The 20,401-nt window shown below is 39.0% G+C and overlaps 1 protein-coding gene across 1 annotated transcript in view; it reads left to right on the top strand.

Annotated features, from left to right (window-relative positions):
- The first annotated feature begins 15 nt into the window (after positions 1-15).
- Positions 16-20,401, top strand: part of VPS35 (VPS35 retromer complex component) — a 29,109-nt gene continuing 8,723 nt past the window's right edge. Inside the window, exons 1-10 of the mRNA XM_069549771.1 lie at positions 16-126; positions 8,840-8,938; positions 10,241-10,337; positions 11,026-11,149; positions 11,775-11,957; positions 13,793-14,006; positions 14,975-15,058; positions 15,507-15,616; positions 18,529-18,625; positions 18,731-18,879. Coding sequence (XP_069405872.1) covers positions 124-126; positions 8,840-8,938; positions 10,241-10,337; positions 11,026-11,149; positions 11,775-11,957; positions 13,793-14,006; positions 14,975-15,058; positions 15,507-15,616; positions 18,529-18,625; positions 18,731-18,879 — 1,160 coding nt within the window. The 5' untranslated portion in view covers positions 16-123. The remainder of the gene's footprint in view (positions 127-8,839; positions 8,939-10,240; positions 10,338-11,025; positions 11,150-11,774; positions 11,958-13,792; positions 14,007-14,974; positions 15,059-15,506; positions 15,617-18,528; positions 18,626-18,730; positions 18,880-20,401) is intronic.

The raw sequence follows: 20,401 nt of genomic DNA, 5'->3' as shown, positions 1-20,401 counted from the left end.
CCGTCTGATGGGTCCGAAGGCGGAGCTAGAGGGGGCGGGGCTTGGAGGGGCCGCAGAGTCACCTGACCGCGGGAGGCTCCGCGCGGGGTGGGTGCTTCAAGCTGCAGGCTTAGGGGAGTCGCCATGGTGAGTGCTGAGGGGCGGCGGGCCCCGGGCTGACCCTTTTCCTAGCCACTGCTCGCTCCCACCGTTTGGAACCATGCAGGCGGAGTCGGGGCCCAGCAGCCGGGTCGGGGCTAATACCAGCCAGGCTTGGCCTACGGGTTGGGGGGCAGGCCGGGGAAGGCCGCAGGCGGGCCGATCCGTGATCGGGGGCGCGGCGGCGCCTGGCCGTGGCCGTTGCTCTTTGAGGGGGTGTATTCGCTCCCTAGCTCTGAGAGTCAGTAAGGGCCTGCGAGCCCTCTGAGTGGAGTTCGCCACTGCCCCGCCTTGAGGGGATCTCTAGTGCTGGGTCTGGGCGTCTGGCTAGAACGGGGGCGTACGGAGGGCCTGAGGCGCAGAGGTTGCGTTGGGACCCGCCCAAAGGCTGCTCCCTTGCTGACGGTTCCACCTTTGTGCCTGGTAGTGCTTTCGTGTCCCTGTCTTGTGCAAGAAATACCTTCTGGAGGGTCCTTAATAGTGCCCGGGCCTTTTTTAGCCTCATAGGCCTCTTAGATTGCAGTATGTGTCAGAGAATTCTAGGGACTGGCTTAGGTGAATTTCCTGGAAGGACTCATACTATCTGATCTCCATTAATTCTGAGAGACAAAAAAGAGACTGCTTGTTTCCTTTAATATTTGTTCATTGGGCGCCCTGGCTCTTTTACTGACTTCCCCATTGATAAAATCCAGGTCTTTTACTTACTGGAAGGAGGCATTCTCCTTAGCGCCTCTCCATGCTGGCAGCAAATCGTGGTGTAGCTGTTGGCTGGTGAACTTGAACTTCCTCAAAATGTGAATCCTTGTGTCTAGTTTCCACAAAGGCAAGTTGTCACTTGCATTTTATTAGCGTTTGACATAGCCTGTACTGTATAAATAATATTTTTGCATGTTGGTGTACAGTATGTCAGTTTTAGTTATCTCACTATTCAGTTTGTGTAGACAGGCTTCTGAAAACCTGTAAGCCTGGAAACAGGCTGCACTTTAAATGCACTAATGCCAAAAGCAAAATGTTTGACATATATTGCTTTCATATAATGTGATGCTGTACGAGGTGATTCTGCTTATTTCTCTGAATTCTTATTTGGGAATTGATATAAGAATGGTGCAAAAATTAAACTAGCATTTGTCTGTTTCTCAGCATTTATGGATTGACATTTATAGTGTTTGTAATAAAAAAGCACCTACTTGAGGATCTCTTATATATCCCCGTTCTGTGCGTGAGGAACCAGTTTGGAACAGTGAAGGAGACACCCTGTATTGTCCTCACGAATTTTACTGGGAAAGAAAACTTGAGTAGTAGTCTTGTCACAACCACTGTCTCTGACTTGGGCAAATCACTCATTCTTCTTTGAGTCTCCTTTTTGCATCTGAAAACAAATGTTCCCCTTTTGGCCCTTCCCAATTCTAAAATCTAGGGTTCAGTTCAATTTATCATGCATCTTGTGTGTCTTTTATGTCATGCACTGTGCTGGACACTGAAAACATAGCCCATGCTTTCAAAGAACTGAAGAGTCTAGCAGAAGACATGCTTATGGAACTTAATGTAGTACAGTCTGAGTACTGAGGACAGTCCATCAGTTCAGTGCTGTGGGACCATGAAAGGAGAGAAGGTTCTGGGGAGTATGGGAAAGATTACAGGAAGTAACATGTGAACTGAGATTCTGAGGACTGTGAGTAGGAATTTTCTAGGTGGAGATGAACGTGTATTGCTAGTAGATAAAGCTGGGGGAAGTAAATGGTCGTGGTGTGTGCCATCATAGGATTCCTGGGGAAATTTATTGGTAAATGAAATTGGAGGTGCCGGTATTAAAATATATTTTTGGATGTTCCATTCCTTCATCGTGCTTAGTTCTCCCTACTTCAGTTGCTATTTTGTGTCTTACCGTCATTTTAAAAATAGTATTTTCATTAACATAGTGAAATTCTGTATCTTTGTGAGATGTGTTATTTTCGTTTTGTAGTTGATTAACATTGCATTGTTTGATTACATCTATGTTGAAAACATCTATATGAGTGGAGAGATCGACAAGTCTCTAGGATGGTTGTAGATAATTGCTGGTATCTATGGGGAATATAATAATGATGGGAACACTTAGGTGGATTGCTTATTACTAAGTGCTAAGCAATTTTCAAGCTTTATCAGTGTCATTTCACTTTATTACTCATAACAATGATACAAGTGTTTCTATTATCCTTGTTTGCTGCAAGAGGAAATGAAAGCACATTGTTTGAATGGGAACTAGTTTTATAAGTGATATGTTCATAGTGACCGTTGTTTTCTCTGCACCTTTTAACTGTAGAGTTGTGAGGGCTATTTGGCTTGAATGTGTGGGCTAAAAGGGGCCTAATCACAAATATTAATTTGATCTTGGCTCTAGTGTTTCCATTTTTCTCTGATATATATAACTGCTATGTACAGAGTCATTTGTAAATGACTTTTATGAGTGAGGGGTCATTGGTTACCTAATTTGTGTATAGTGAAATCATGTTCATGTTAAACTGACTTGCTCAGTCCCATACTTGGCAGGAAGGGCATCTAGATGTTCCTTTAGAATAGCCAGCTGCATTGTCTTACGAGTAACATGTAAAAGTACATTTCTTTATTATAGCTTTATCGCTTTATTTTCTACATTTTGTATATATGCTTTTCTATTAATTTTAAACCCAGTTGGTACAAAATAGAAAAATTTTGCTAATTGGCCTACAGATTACTGAGTCTAGTCAGTTCTATACAAATATTTTTGAATTGTTTGTAATCTGTTTATAGGGCTTCCCAGATGGCTCAGTGATAAAGAATCCACCTGCTAATGCAGGAGACACAGTGCAGAACCTGTGTTTGGGTTTGCTCCCTGGGTTGGGAAGATCCCCTGGAGAAGGAAATGGCAACCCACTCCAGTATTCTTGCCTGGAGAATCCCATGGACAGAGGAGCCAGAGGGACTACAGTCCATGGGGTGGCAAAGAACTGGACATGATTTAGAGACTGAGCATGAACCCAGCCTTTTTATAACCACGCTTTTATTTGCCATATAATTTATACACAGTAGCCAAAATGTAGTACTTTATACCCAAACATTCACCAGCAGATGAATGGATAAACAAAATGGTATATACACACAATGGAATATTATTTAACCTCAAAAAGAAGGAAATTTTGGATCTCCCTGGTGATCTAGTGGTTAAGAATGTGGTTAAGAATTTGCCTGCCAATGCAGGGGACACAGGTTCGATTCCTGCTCTGGGAAGATTGCCACATCTTCCACATGTCCCTGGGCGGCTAAGCCGAGAGCCCTAGAACCCGTAGTCTTCAATAAGAGAGAAGCACCACAAGTAGAGAGTCGCCCCCATTTGCCAATTCCCCTTATATGAGGTCCTAGAGAAGTCAAGCACTTAGACAAAGAAAGTGGTAGTTGCCTAGGGCGGGAGTGGGGGGGATGGGAAGTTACTGTTTATTGCTCACAGTTTCCTTTTGGAAAGGTGAAAAAGCTCTGGAGATAGATGGTGGCAGTGGCTGTACAACAGTGTGAACGTACTTAATGCTGCCGAACTGCACTCTTAAAAATTATGAAAATGGCAAATTTTTACCACAATAAAAATGTGTATATTTTACCACAATAAAAATTTTATAACATACACATTTCTAATGTGTATGTTTTATCACAATAAAAATTTCTGGTTATCTCAAAGCTGGCTTTCTGAACCTAGTGAAATCCGTTGATTGTAATAATTGTTAAATCTATTGCATCCAGAGATAAGGAGCCAAAAAACCCAAACTGTTGCTTGGTCTCAGAGAACTAGCCCATGATGAACAGTGAATTTCATTAAGTCAGAACCCTTAAATGCACATGCTCCTTGTCAGCATTTTACACCATTAGTTTTGTTGTGTGAGTTAGTGTTCAGTATAAAAGATATTGAACTTTTTCTTTGAAATTTATTTATGCTTATGAAGAAGTATGCCCTAGGGAAACTCAGTTTCAAAACATTTTTACCACCCAAAAAGGAAACCCTGTACTCATTAAGCAGTTACTCATCCACTCTCCCTCCTGGTAACCACCAGTCTGCTTTCTGTTTCTATGGATGATTTTCCTATTCTGGATGCAAATATACCTCATTTTATTGTGCTTTGCTTTACTGGATTTTTTTTCCCCCCAGAATTGAAACTTTGTGGCAATCCTGCATCTAGCAAGTCTTTCTGGTGCCATTTTTCTAACAGCATTTGCTCACTTTGTGTTTTTGTGTCACATTTTGGTAATTCTCACAGTATTTCATACTTTTCCATTATCATGTTTGTTATGGTGATCAGTTGTGATTGTTTTAGGTGACACAATCTGTACTTACGTAAGTCTGCAAACTTACGTAAGTGTGTGTATTCTCACTGCCCCCTGACCAGCTCTTCTCCATTACTCTCCCTTTTCTTGAGCCTCCCAGTTCCCCGAGGTACAAGAGTATCTTGAAATTAAGCCAGTTAATTGCCCTACAGTAGTCTCTTAAGTCGGAGAAGGCGATGGCACCCCACTCCAGTACTCTTGTCTGGAACATCCCATGGACGGAGGAGCCTGGTAGGCTGCAGTCCATGGGGCCTCGAAGAGTCGGACATGACTGAGCGACTTCACTTTCACTTTTCACTTTCATGCATTGGAGAAGGAAATGGCAACCCACTCCAGTGTTCTTGCCTGGAGAATTCCAGGGACGGGGGAGCCTGGTGGGCTGCCGTCTATGGGGTCGCACAGAGTCGGACACGACTGAAGCGACTTAGCAGCAGAAGCAGCAGTCTCTTAAGTGTTCAAATGAAAGGAAGAGTTGAAAGCGTTCAAGTGAAATCAAAAGCTAGAAATGATTAAACTCAGTGAGGAAGACATGTCAAAAGCTTAGCCTCTTGTACCAAACAGTTAGCCAAGTTGTAAATGTAAAGGAAAAGTTACTGAAGGGAATTAAAAGTGCTACTCCAGTGAACACATGAATGAAAGGAAGGTGAAACTGCCTTACGGTTGATAAGGAGAAAGTTTTAGTGGTCTGGGTAGATGATCAAACCAGCCATCACATTTTCTTTAGCCAAAGCCTAATTCAGAGCAAGGCCCTCTCCAGTTCCGTGAAGGCCGAGAGAGGTAAGAAAGCTGCATAAGAAAAGTTTGAAGTTAGCAGAAGTTGGTTAAGGTATATATAAAGAAGCCATCTTCATACCATAAGAATGCAAGGTGAAGCTGCAAATGCTGATGCAGATGCTGTAACAAGTTACCTAGCAGATCTGGATAAGATAATTAATAACGGTGGCTACACTAAGCAAGGATTTTCCTTGTAGACGAAACAGCCTTCTTTTGGAAGACGATACCATGTAGGACTTTCACAGCCAGAGAGAAGTCAATGTCTGGCTTCAGGAACAGGCTGACTTGTTAGGGGCCAGTGCAGCTGATGACTAAGTTGAAGCCAGTATTCATTTACTATTCCTAAAATCCTAGGGTCCTTATGAAGTATGGGCCTGTGCCCATAAATGGAAAAGCAAAGCCTGGATGACAGCACATCTGTTTACAACATCGTTTAGTGAATGTTTTAAGCTCACTGTTGAGACCTGTTGCTCAGAAAAGAAAGAATTGCTTTCAAAATATTAATAATCACTGATTACGTACCTAACACCCAAGAGTTCTGATGGAGACATACAGTGAGATGAATATTGTTTTCCTGCTAGCTAACACAACATCCATTCTGTAGCCCACAGATCAGGAGTTATTTTGAATTTCAAGTCTTATTATTTAAGAAATACATCTCAGGGATTTCTCTGGTGGTCCAGTGGCTAAGACTCGGCATTCCCAGTGAGGGGGCCCAGTTCCATCCCTGGTCAGGGAACTAAATCTCACATGCCACAGCTAAAAGTTCACATTGCCACAGCTAAAGATCCCGCATGCTGCTACAGAGATTGAAGATCCCACATGCCGCAACTAAAACCCAGTGCAGCCAAATAAAAAGACTTCAGAAGGCTGTAGCTGCTGCAGATAATAATTCCTTTGATGGATCTAGGCAAATTGAAAGCCTTCTGGAAAGGATTCACCATTCTGAAAGCTATTAAAAACGTTTGTGATTCAAGGGAAGAGGTCAAAAAAATCAATATACACAGGAGTTTGGAAGAAGTGGATTCCAGTCCTCATGGATGACCTTGGTTGGTTGAAGACTTCAGTGGAGGAAGTAACTGAAGATGTGGTGGAAGTAACAAGAGAACTAGAATCAGAAGTGGAGCCTAAAGATGTGACTGTTTAAAGATGTGAATTGCCAAATCTCCTGATCTAACTTCAACAGATGAAGAGTTGGTTTGTATGAATGAGTAAAGTGGTTTCTTGAATTGAACTCCACCCCAGTGAAGATGTTGTAAAGACTGTTGAAAATGGCAGCACAGGATTCAGAATATTACGTAAACTTAGTGAATGCAGCAGGGCAGTTTGAGGGGCTTCCCAGGTGGCACAGTGGTAAAGAATCCACCTGCCAGTGTAGGAGATGCAAGAGAGGCAGGTTTGATCCCTGGGTTGGAAAGATTCCCTGGAGGAGGAAATGGCAACCCACTCCAATATTCTTGCCTGGAAAATCCCATGGACAGAGGAGCCCGACAGGCTACAGTCCAACGAGTTGGACATGACTGAGCTACTGAGCACACAGAGTTTGAGAGAACTGACTCCAATTTGGGAAGCTCTCTTTGGAAGGAATGATGCTAAAGCTGAAACTCCAGTACTTTGGCCACCTCATGCGAAGAGTTGACTCATTGGAAAAGACTCTGATGCTGGGAGGGATTGGGGGCAGGAGGAAAAGGGGACAACAGAGGATGAGATGGCTGGATGGCATCACTGACTCGATGGATGTGAGTTTGGGTGAACTCGGAATTGGTGATGGACAGGGAGGCCTGGCATGCTGCAATTCATGGGGTCGCAAAGAGTCGGACACGACTGAACTGAACTGAACCATGGGTAAAATGGTATCAGACTATCACATGCTACAGAGAAATCATTCGTGAAAGAGCAAGCCAGTCCATGAGGCAGACTTTATTATTGTCTTATTTTAAGAAATTGCCACAGGCCTCCATGACTTTCAGCAGCCATCAACATCAAAGTGAGACCCTGCACCAGCACAAATTTGCTGAACGCTCAGATGATGGTTAGCAGTTTTTAGCAATAAGTTATTTTTAAATTAAGGCGTATATATTATTTACTTAGACATAATGCTGTTGCAGACTTAATAGACTACAGTGTAAACATATGAAACTGAAAAATTTATGTGACTCAGTTTATTGCAGTATTGCTTTTCTGCTGTGGTCTGGACCTGAACGTGCAGCATCTCTGAGCTATGCCTTAATTTCATATCAGTGGAGTCACACAATGTGTGGTCTTCCATGTCTGATTTCTTTTACTTAAATAACCTTTTTGTAGTTCACATAGCATCTATCAATACTTCACTCCTTATGATTGAGTAATATTCCTTATATGTATATAACATAATTTGTTTATCCATTCATCTGTTGATTCTTTAGTTGCTTTTTATTAAAAACATCTAAAACCAGCTTGCTTATTCAGACTGAACATTTATGAAGCATCCATTATATGTCTGGCAATGTGTTGGGTTCCAAGGATATAAAAATAGCCATCATTTATAGTTATAATGTGCTCACTGCTGTAGCAGAAGTGTAAACAGTGTTTATTCAACATAAGGAATGGAGTGGTTAATTCTGTTCACAGGTAGATCTAATTCATTTTGCAAGGAAATTTTTCTGATGGCAAAAAGAAGACTGTACAGATGTATTTTGTCCATTATAACTGTAGCTGTCTGTAATTGAAATGGTACGGTAGATCCTTGAGGGAGTGTACTCTTCATGGTGTTCTACTACAAGTCACAGTCAACAGTTTTAGCTATTTTATTTCTAAGCTGTTTAGTCCCTCATTATATATTGCGTAAGAGGATAAGTGTTCTCGTAAACTAGTTCCTTGGTCTTCCTAAGAATAGACTAAGATGCAGATGAAAGGTAGTTTAGGAAAAAAGGAAGCTTTTAGAGATTTGGGTTAGACTACTTAACCACCACAGATTGGTTATGTTCTAGGTGGATTTAGAGTGTATTAGCAGAGCATAGGCTCTGGAGAAGGCAATGGCACCCCACTCCAGTACTCCTGCCTGGAAAATCCCATGGACAGAGGAGCCTGGTAGGCTGCAGTCCATGGGGTCACTAGGAGTCGGACACGACTAAGCGACTTCACTTTCACTTTTCACTTTCATGCATTGGAGAAGGAAATGGCAACCCACTCCAGTGTTCTTGCCTGGAGAATCCCAGGAACGGGGGAGCCTGGTGGGCTGCCATCTGTGGGGTCGCACAGAGTCGGACACGACTGAAGTGACTTAGCAGCAGCAGCAGAGCATAGGCAGCCATAAACCACCACCTTCTATTTCTTTGAAGACAACCTACTACAGGAATGTTGAGTCAGTTTCTGAGAAGAAATTCTCTGTATCTGTTAGTTTTCTCCTTCAGCAGTCTATGCTATTAACTTCAGTAACGGCACAGCTCTCTGTTCAGTTGTCAAAAATTGATAAATGAGTCTTGAGATGTAGAACTGGAATGAACCTTATGTGAAAGCTTTGTAAATGTAAACTATTGCTGGACCTATAAAAAAAACAGATTTGCTTGACGAGAGTTCTAATGACACATTAATGGGAGATTTAAAAAATTTTTTTTAGCCTACAACACAGCAGTCACCGCAGGATGAGCAGGAAAAACTCCTGGATGAAGCCATACAGGCTGTGAAGGTCCAGTCATTCCAGATGAAGAGATGCCTGGTAAGAAGGACAGTGTGAGAGGCACAGTTGTAATCTGCGTGTTCCTGGGAATATTAGGCTGTGTTTTCTAAAGCCTGTCGCACTACTGCTCTGGTAAACCTAATAATATTCAGCCTCAGCTCCCTCAGGCGCTATGTGGAGCAATTTCAGTAGATAGCCCTGTTGAAATATTTTATTTACCTTTATATTTGTGGTTTGAAATTGTCTGTCTTCCCTACCAGAATTTAAGCTCCATGAGGATGGGAGACCTTGCCTTCTATTTACACATCACTGTATTATCTCCATACCCTATCTGACCTGAATTACTGGCCTCATCAGTTCTATACCTCAAACCTGAGGAGTACTTGACATATAATAGTTGCTTAATAAATACTGGTTTTAAACGCTTTCAATTTGAATTGTTCAGCCTTTCCCCTCTATCTTGAAGGCTTTTATTTCTGTCCTGAACAGATACATTTTTTTTGCAAGAACTACCTTAAAAACTATACTTAATTATCATATTCTGAAAGAGTAGATTGTGTAGAAACTATAGATTCTCTGGATAAAATTTAAGAAATGGAACCAAATAGGCTGGTACGTAAATCATAAGTTGCTGTATTGATGATGATGATGATATCTTGCCTTCGTAAAGTGTCTTAGAGTTTCTAAAGCTTAGTAATAATATGCTCTTTTAACCAGTTGTTTCTATTGTATTGTTTTTCTTGCAAACCAGTTTGTAAAAACAAAACTGGAGTGGAGAAAATGGGTGGTATGGAGCTTGCTATTGCTTGCTTTTATCTCTTTCTGTGTATGAACAGTGTTTCTGTATCTAAAGGAATTGTCTATGTTTATGTCTTAAGTGGGGCATATGGACATTGTGAGGAGAAAAGCATACTTAAAGAGTAGTCATTCCAGACGTCTCTGAAGAGTGTTTAACCTATGACCAAGCCAGTCAGAATAGTAACTTTCTTTCAAAAGAATCAGTATGCCAGTTTTCTTGCTTAAAGGTAAAAGATAAATTAATGGAGCTATAGTTTCATAGTTGCCAGGATTGTAAAGATTTGAGTTATTGCCAGGAAGCTTGTGGTCCTAGATAAATGAGATTTGCTAAGCTTTGCAGCCTGGTGAGGAATTACGTTATCTTACTCTTTTCAGGAAAGTGAAGGCAAGGTGAAATTAAACTCGATTTTTATGTGATTAAAATAATTTAGGTGCTCTGTACTTTCAGAACTGCGTAATAGATCCTTGATTAAAGTTTGTATAGCCAAGTTAAATGTTTATTTAAATTAAGCATTCTCACCAATGCTCTTGGTTTTTCTGTAGGACAAAAACAAGCTTATGGATGCTCTGAAACATGCTTCTAATATGCTTGGTGAACTGCGGACTTCTATGTTATCACCAAAGAGCTACTATGAACTTTGTATCTTTTGAAAGTTGAAGAACATTTTGATCATACTATTTTCTTGATAAGGCTTATTTTGTTTGTTCCCTAGGTTTTTTGGAAGTTGTATTATTTCTCATTGTCTTGATCAAATAGTACTTCTCCCTGCAAATGTGCTGAGAAGAGTATCAGAAACCCCTTTTTTGTGCTTACACTTCTTTATGTGGCTTGTTGTTTTATCTCAGTTTTCAGACTACTCATGAAGGATATTGGAAGTATTAAGCAAATGGTTTTTAACGCTAAGATTTTGTCAAGCTGGACTCTGAAATGTAAAGGATATCAATGATTTGCCATTTCAAAACCCTGAAGTAGTTTCACAGGCAATCTTATTTTTATTGTTTTGCTTTACCAGACATCTTTAAAACCCCTTAAAGTCAGGAAAGCCCAGAATTTAAACATGCTTTCTTACATGACTAACATTTAGGAAATTTGCCTGATATAGGAGTTCCCTGGTGGTTTAGTGGTTAGAATTCTGGGCTTTCACTGCCATGGCCCAGTTTCAATCCTTAGCTGAGGAGTTAAGATCCCACAAGCTATGGGGCATGCCCCCTGCCCCCAATAAATAAAGAAAAAACTAAGAAATTTGCGCAATTTAATGAGTCCAACAAGTTGCAGAGTCAGCGTTCTTAGGATGACTCAGCTCTAAATCCTTAATGATAATTAAAAGATATGGCTATTTCTGATGAACTGCACTACCTGGAAGTTTACCTGACAGATGAATTTGCTAAAGGAAGAAAAGTGGCAGATCTCTATGAACTTGTACAGTATGCCGGAAACATCATCCCAAGGCTGTAAGTTACTAAGATTCTGCCTGCTTTTATATCTGCATTTCCCACTTTGCGTTGCTGCTGCTAAGTCGCTTCAGTTGTGTCTGACTCTGTGCGACCCCATAGATGGTAACCCACCAGGCTCCCCCGTCCCTGGGATTCTCCAGGCAAGAACACTGGAGTGGGTTGCCATTTCCTTATTAAGATTCTGCGGGCTTTTATATCTGCATTTCACACTTTGTGTTACATCCTTTAAAATCAGTGGGCTTAAGGTTATTTAGTTTCTTAACGAATAGCGGTTAACATTTTGATAGTGATTTTTTAAGGCTGTGAAGTACAAATAACTATTTATTATAGATTATTGAGGAACTTTGAAAATAGAAAAAAATGGACATATTCTAATTTCTTGACTACTAGAAAAGTTAATACCATGACAGTTATGAGTCCTAATGTGTTTAAAGGTGATATTATAAATAAATGGAAGGGGGTCAGTAAACAGTTATATTTTAAATTAGATGATATTTTCTTTATTGCATAGGAGAAAACCTGCTTCCTGTCTTGTTTATTTCATATTTGTATATATTGTGTTTGAATATAGTCAAATTCTTGAGTATTTTATTTCTAATCAAATGTTGCCTCATTCTTCTAGTTATCTGTTGATCACAGTTGGAGTTGTATATGTCAAGTCATTTCCTCAGTCCAGGAAAGATATTTTGAAAGATTTGGTAGAAATGTGCCGTGGTGTGCAACATCCCTTGAGAGGTCTATTTCTTCGAAATTATCTACTTCAGTGTACCAGAAACATCTTACCTGATGAAGGGGAGCCAACAGAGTAAGTGGTTTTCTTTCTTGATTTAGGTGTAGTATTTTTATTGTTGTTGTTGTAAAACGTATAAAAAGTATAGAAAAGTATATAGAAGAAAATAAATATCGGTAATTCTCCTACCCAGAGTCAGCCACTGGTAGCATTTTGTGTATAGATTTCCTTTGAGACACAGTACATGTGATGTGATATAAAATGTACTGTTATAAAAATTATGTGTAGATTATTAGAACCTTTTTAAATTTAGCATAATTGAGAGCATTTTTCCATTCCATCAGATACTCTTTGAAAGTACAACTTTTTAAATGAGTTACAGTTTGAAAATTGTATTTGTGATAAAATAACGAAGTATGTTTAACTTTTTTTATGAGCTAGCCAGTTTTCATATTGTTTCTTGAATGTCTTATCAGTTTTTGTAATTTAGGAACTTCTAGTTACCCCAGCGGAGAAGGCAATGGCACCCCACTCCAGTACTCTTGCCTGGAAAATCCCATGGATGGAGGAGCCTGGTGGGCTGCAGTCCATGGGGTCACAAAGAGTCGGAGACGACTGAGTGACTTCACTTTCACTTTTCACTTTCATGCATTGGAGAAGGAAATGGCAACCCACTCCAGTGTTCTTGCCTGGAGAATCCCAGGGACGGGAGCCTGGTGGGCTGCCATCTCTGGGGTCGCACAGAGTTGGACACAACTGAAGCGACTTAGCAGCAGCAGCAGCAAGTACCCCAGAGTATAAGTGATTTTAATTATCTGTGCACACAGATATTAAAATAAGATATTAACTCCAGAACAGGACGGGGGACAGGGGGAAGCCATTCAGAGAGAGCTGTGTCTTATGCAACCAGTATTCTAGCATCCAAGTCTGTTGTGCTTTTATCCCACAAAGATGGCAGATGGTCTTTATCCAGTTGGGTGAACTATTCACATGACAAGTTCCCTTGATTGGGGAACTTATTTCCCTTTTTAAAAAGTTTCTTTATTCATTTATTTCTACTATGTATATTTTAGTTGTTTTTAGTATATCTGCATCATTTCCTTTTTAAAAGAAAAGCTATAATAAAACTTTAACCATGCATATGACAAAAATTTAAGTGGTGTAGAAAAGATAAAAATTTAACAGTGTGAAGATGGTGAGGGTATTTGCTGTGTTATTATTTGATTCAGTTTTGACTATTAATTTAGTAATCAGCAAAAAGTTTTGAAAATTACTAAGTTCCCCATCTTAGGAAATGTAAAAATAAGCAAGAAATACTTGGTCTTTTACCTTACAGAGCTTACAAAGTTGATAGTTCAATTGCAAACATAAAATACTCAATAATAAAATGAGTTAACAGTGACATGTGTCAATTTTTTAAGGCTTTTTGAATTAATGGAATATAATTCCAAGAACAAGTTTAGTTGGCCCAGGAAAAGGAGTGGTTAAATTGCTTCAGTTGTATCGGACTTTTCATGACTCCATGGGCTGTAGCCTGCCAGGATTCTCTGTCCGTGGGATTCTCCAGCAAAAATACTGGAATGGAATGCCATGCCCTCTTCCGGGGCATCCTCCCAACCCAGGGATCGAACCCACATCTCTTAGATTTTGGGTTCTTTATCACTGGTGCCACCTGGGAAGCCCCAAAAGGAGTGAGGGGGGCATTTTGTCCCTCTAAACTTGAGCTGTGTCCTCTGCCTGATACTCTTTTCTCTCTTCCTCTTGAAATTGAGCACTAAGACAGTGTAGTTGAAGATGTCTTTCATGAAGCGTTTGGTGTATTAAAGAGGTAAGAAGGAAATGCACAAAGAAGAGAAATAGTAGTAAATTAAATACTGTGTATAAAGATTTTTCCAACTGTTTCTTTGCAGTGAAGAAACAACTGGTGATATCAGTGATTCCATGGATTTTGTCCTACTCAACTTTGCAGAAATGAACAAGCTCTGGGTTCGAATGCAGCATCAGGGACATAGCCGAGATAGAGAAAAAAGAGAACGAGAAAGACAAGAACTGAGAATTTTAGTGGGAACAAATTTGGTGCGCCTTAGTCAGTTGGAAGGTGTAAATGTGGAACGTTACAAACAGGTTTATATCTTTTTACTTCTCATCTTTTCTTATGAGATATATAAAGTCTGATTTTTGAAATTGAAATATTTTAAAAATAATATTGCATTGAAAACTGTTGATCAAAGAAGACTTAAATAAACTAAAAGACATATTTGAGTCTGTGTTTGTGGATTGGAAGACTCAGTATTATCGTTATCAAGATACCAGTTTTCTTTACATTGAGATTTATTTTACTATAGATTTACTCTAAAGCTACAATAAAGGAATGTGATATTGGTGAAAGGGTAAATACATGTATCAGTGGAAAATAAATCAGGAATTCGCGAACCTTTTCTTTAAAGGACCAAATAGTACTTATTTTTTGGTTTTACAAGCCATATAGTTTGCAGCTGTTAAATTCTGCCAGTGTAGTGCAAAAGCAGCCGAAGATAATATGGAAACAATAGACAAAAATGGTCATTAAGCTAGATTTGCTTACCCCTAGAAGAGATGACCCAGAATAGACTCACGTGTACGTAATCAATTATTGTTGATAAGGGTGCAAAGGCAAATTTTCAGCAAGTGATTCTGAAACAATTGGACATCTGTATGCAAACCAAGCCTCTGAATTGTGACCCATTCTCATAGTATGCAGAGGAACTCAAAAAAATTGATCAAAGTCATAAGTGTGAAATTTGCAACTGGAATTTCTAGAAGAAAACACAAAGGAAGTCTTTATAACTTTGGATTAGGTAAGCTTTCTTAGGACACAAAAAGTACAAATCATAAAAAACACCAATGAAATGGACTTTGACTTTTACAAAATAGAAATCCAGAATTTTTTTATTTAAACATTCTTCTGTAAAATTTTACAGTTTAGTCTAGAAGTATGGATCAGGAAAACCTAAAATATATTTTTAAGTTAGTAGTTCAAATATGTTACTGGAGGAGTGACTTAAGATTTTGAAAATAATTCTTTAATTCTTAAAATCTTTTTCTTCTTTCAGATTGTTTTGACCGGCATATTAGAGCAAGTGGTGAATTGCAGAGATGCTTTGGCTCAGGAATATCTCATGGAGTGCATTATTCAGGTAGGTGAGAACATTTCAGGTTTTTAAGGAACTCATTTTTTATTTCATTAATTTTCTTTGTTTTTTTGGGAAGAAAATCTTGATCAAAGAGAGATTAAGCTTTCCTAAATAAATCCTTTTTTCCTGTTAATATAATAACATGGTCTTTGTATTAATGGGTTTTTCCTCCCAAAATGTAGGAAAGAGTAACCTCCAAGTTGTTTAGGTATCATTAGTTTTAGTTTAATTGTAGATGTACTTTGGTTAACAGAATATTTCTTTCTGGGGTTATGTTTAGAGAGGCTTGAAAGTGATGTATTTGCACTTGCTTGTATAATGTTAAAATGGTCTTTTTCCCCCCACAAATATGAGCTTTAAATATTAAGTCCAGAATATAGTAGAAAATGCTTTTACTAATTGATTTTTGCTAGTTGATTTTAGTAATAATTGATTATCATTTGATTTTCAGGTTTTCCCTGATGAATTCCACCTTCAAACTTTGAATCCTTTTCTTCGGGCCTGTGCTGAGTTACACCAAAATGTAAATGTGAAAAACATAATCATTGCTTTAATTGATAGGTAAGAGTTTCCCGTAATGAAGGGCAGATGTTCTGACTTTTGAATAGTGAATTTAAAACTTTTTTGTGAATTCTTTTTTACATTTTTATTAATGATTTTGATTTAGTTACATTAGTTCTGTAAGTCTGAGTATCTGCTAAATACTTGTCTGGCTTACTCATGAGAGAAGTTTAGCTCTTAATTGAACAGAAGGCATGGAGATAATATTTTTTTAATCTATGCATTTAATTGGTGTTTAAAGACATTATACAGTCCCAACATTTAAGTTTTATAAATCCAATTATCACCAAAGAGCAAACCTCGTGTTTTACAATGATGAAAGTTAATCTTTCAGAGGGAAACAATTTGATCTGGAGTCTTTATCAAGTAGACGTAAATATAGATGATTAAGAGTGTTCAAGTAATCACTCTGTTCCTGCATTTTTTTAAAGAAGAGTTTTCAAGTACTAAAAATATTAGTAAATCCCCAATATGTTTAAATAATATTTCTTTAGCCTTTGGTCTTGGTTAAATGTATAAAACTTGGCCTTTGATATAGCTTTAATGAGTGCCTGCTGGGTACCAGTACATAGTATGTGTCCTGCTTGTGAGCATACACTCATTGACATTATGAAACCAGAAACCCAAGTGAAGATTTATTTCTGCAAATATTTTTATTGTGTTTTAAATATCTAAGTTATTAGTTTTAAAGTCAATTTATATAGCTGAATTCTCCAAATTATCAGGTCAATCCTTGGTTTTAAGAATTATAAGTCAATTGGGGATACTCTTAATGGAAGGTAATAACTAAGTTTTCTTATGTTAGGCATAACACCACCTAACCATTTCTGTCAGTAGTGATTCTTCTATGCATAACAAAATGTGGGACCAGTTGTAATCAGGATAAACAGTAATGATAATGGAATGAACATTGTTTTCAGTAGTTTCAGTTCAGTCGCTCAGTCGTGTCCGACTCTTTGCGACCCCACAAATCGCAGCACGCCAGTCCTCCCTGTCTATCACCGACTCCCGGAGTTCACTCAGACTCATGTCCATCGGGTCAGTGATGCCATCCAACCATCTCATCCTCGGTCATCCCCTTCTCCTCCTGCCCCCAATCTCTCCCAGCATCAGAGTCTTTTCCAGTGAGTCAACTCTTCCCATCAGGTGGCCAAAGTACGGGAGTTCAGCTTTAGCATCATTCCTTCCAAAGAAATCCCAGGGCTGATCTCCTTCAGAATGGACTGGTTGGATCTCCTTGCAGTCCAAGGGACTCTCAAGAGTCTTCTCCAACACCACAGTTCAAAAGCATCAATTCTTCGGCACTCAGCCTTCTTCACAGTCCAACTCTCACATCCACACATGACTACTGGAAAAACCATAGCCTTGACTAGACGGACCTTAGTCGGCAAAGTAATGTCTCTGCTTTTCAATATGCTATCCAGGTTGGTCATAACTTTCCTTCCAAGGAGTAAGCGTCTTTTAATTTCATGGCTGCAATCACCATCTGCAGTGATTTTGGAGCCCAAAAAAATAAAGTCTGACACTGTTTGCCCATCTATTTCCCATGAAGTGATGGGGCTAGATGCCATGATCTTCGTTTTCTGAATGTTGAGCTTTAGGCCGACTTTTTCACTCTCCACTTTCACTTTAATCAAGAGGCTTTTTAGTTCCTCTTCACTTTCTGCCATAAGGGTGGTGTCATCTGCATATCTGAGGTTATTGATGTTTCTCCCAGCAGTCTTGATTCCAGCTTGTGTTTCTTCCAGTCCAGCGTTTCTCATGATGTACTCTGCATAAAAATTAAATAAGCAGGGTGACAATATACAGCCTTGACGTATTCCTTTTCCTATTTGGAACCAGTCTGTTGTTCCATGTCCAGTTCTAACTGTTGCTTCCTGACCTGCATACAGATTTCTCAAGAGGCAGGTCAGGTGGTCTGGTATTCCCATCTCTCTCAGAATTTTCCACAGTTTATTGTGATCCACACAGTCAAAGGCTTTGGCACAGTCAATAAAGCAGAAATAGATGTTTTTCTGGAACTCTCTTGCTTTTTCCATGATCCAGCGAATGTTGGCAATTTGATCTCTGGTTCCTCTGCCTTTTCTAAAATCAGCTTGACCATCAGGAAGTTCATGGTTCACATATTGCTAAAGCCTGGCTTGGAGAAGTTTGAACATTACTTTAACTAGCATGTGAGATGAATGCAATTGTGTGGTAGTTTGAACATTCTTTGGCATTGCCTTTCTTTGGGACTGGAATGAAAACTGACCTTTTCCAGTCCTGTGGCCACTGCTGAGTTTTCCCAATTTGCTGGCATATTGAGTGCAGCACTTTCACAGCATCATCTTTCAGGATTTGAAATAGCTCAACTGGAATTCCATCACCTCCACTAGCTTTGTTCGTAGTGATGCTTTCTAAGGCCCACTTGACTTCACATTCCAGGATGTCTGGCTCTAGGTGAGTGATCACACATCGTGATTATCTGAGTCGTGAAGATCTTTTTTGTACAGTTCTTCTGTGTATTCTTTGAGTAGTTTAAGATGTGGTAAATAAAAGTTAACTTGACTGCTTTTGGAATTAGTTGTGTTTTAAACTTTACAGCAGTAAAAATGCAGTGTTGTAAAATTATCTATGTACTTTTTACGTTTTAGAGATTATTTTTTATAATCATAGCTGTTGAATACATTTTGTCATGTTAATACAGTTCTATCCCTGACTACTTAATTAGGCTTCAAAGAATTTGACAGAACTGACCTGTTAAAAATCTGGTACATATGGTATAAAGTAAGAATACAGTGAGAAAGGCATCATGGGTAAAACTGTTCCATTAAAAATGAATTGAGAGAAAAGCTGAAAGGGTAAAATGTCGTCCATGATCCCACTACCCAGATCCCTATATCTTTTCAAATAAAGAGTATTTTCTTTTTTAGATTAGCTTTATTTGCTCACCGTGAAGATGGACCTGGGATCCCAACAGATATTAAACTTTTTGACATATTTTCACAGCAGGTGGCTACGGTAATACAGGTTTGTATGACTTTCTTCCTAAGTTCTAAAAACTTTCATAATTCTCAGCTGATAGTCTTTTGGTAATTCTTAAAAATAAATTCCATGGTTTTCTGAACATTCCAGTCTAGACAAGACATGCCTTCGGAGGATGTTGTATCTTTACAAGTCTCTCTCATTAATCTCGCTATGAAGTGTTACCCTGATCGTGTGGACTATGTTGATAAAGTTCTAGAAACAACAGTGGAGATATTTAATAAGCTCAACCTTGAACAGTAAGTTAAACATTTTTATAAAAACCTTTGTAAAATTTTTTTGTCCCAGATTTGTTTTTCTTCCACAGTAATTTTTTAAAATGTTAGAGTTCATCTTGTTTTCTAAGCATCTGTTAGATTGACATGCTTGGTACTAAACAGCGCAGAAAGCAGCAGCTAATTGCTTGGTTGTGTACAGTGATCAAGTAGTGACACTCATAGGCCATAGGCATCTTTAGAGAACGTGTCTCCATTCAGACCGCTTTGTATATAAGGGTGAGTTAGTATTTCCATAAGTAGTTTCCCACAGATGAGTAAATTATGAAAAAATTAGGGATGCATGTATGTATTTTTGTGTGTGTTTTTTTTGCAATCCTATGGACTGTAGCCTACTAGGTTCCTCAGTCCATGGAATTTTCCAGGCAAGAGTACTGGAGTGGGTTGCCATTTCCTTCTCCAATGTATGTGTTTAAGATGTGAGAATTACATTGGTTTAAATTTTTTTCTATTTTCAGCTTTGATTGTGATACCAGGCATAGTACGAATACTCTGTTGTATGCTTGCATCTTCCTCGGCTATGCTGTCCTAGTCCTGTTGCATCCTCTAGGGACCACTTGCACAGCTGTGATCTTATTCTCTTTTCCCAGTAGTCCCTTTACTGTCCCATCCTCCCCTGCTTCTGAACATGACTCAAGCTAGGCCCCTCCTCGCCCTATATTATCACTTCATCTCACATAATCTTTCTGTTTTCCATCTCTCTTCCAGTGGTTTAGTTGCATCTGGAAGATTTTTTTTTTCTTTTACCTCTTTTTCTTTTGTCACTCATTTTTTGTGTGAATCAAAAAACATTCCAGATCTTAAATAAATTTTTTATCTTTATCTTCCCCACTAAGTGAATTTTAAAGTAAAATTAGAATAAAGAATTTGAAGTCCCAACCTCTAAAGGTCTTATAAATGCTTGGATATTCCTCAGTCACCCTGGAATGTTCCTAATTTTATCCTGCTTTTCCTTATTCACCAACACCTGATGCAGAAGAAATAATTTATGTATTATGTTCTTGAATTGCTAGTTTTGTGTGGATTTTTCATCCTGAATATACAGTACTTATTGACTGCTCTAGAAACCTAACTACCACTTAAAATACTTCCCTTAGAAATACCACATTTTAGACAGTCTTTTTTAACTCCAGGTATACAGCCTGTTCTGGAGAAGGCAATGGCACCCCACTCCAGTACTCTTGCCTGGAGAATCCCAGGGACGGGGGAGCCTGGTGGGCTGCAGTCTATGGGGTGGCACAGAGTTGGACACGACTGAAGTGACTTAGCACCAGCAGCAGCAGCATACAACCTGTTCATGAATTGTAGACCAGCATAACCTATTGTATCTATAGGACTTTAATAGATGAATAAATGTGTGTGTTAAGGTGGACATCTGGTAGACCTCTCTTGGAAGTCACTGGGGTATTTTGGGATGGTGTGATTCACTTCACCCATCTCCTTTAATATGTAAATGAAAATTTTCAAATTTTTATGAATCAACTGC

Source organism: Ovis canadensis, chromosome 14, assembly GCF_042477335.2.
Source record: "Ovis canadensis isolate MfBH-ARS-UI-01 breed Bighorn chromosome 14, ARS-UI_OviCan_v2, whole genome shotgun sequence".
Lineage (NCBI taxonomy): Eukaryota > Metazoa > Chordata > Mammalia > Artiodactyla > Bovidae > Ovis > Ovis canadensis.
Note: the sequence above shows the minus strand (reverse complement) of the source record. Positions and strands in the feature narration are given on the sequence as shown.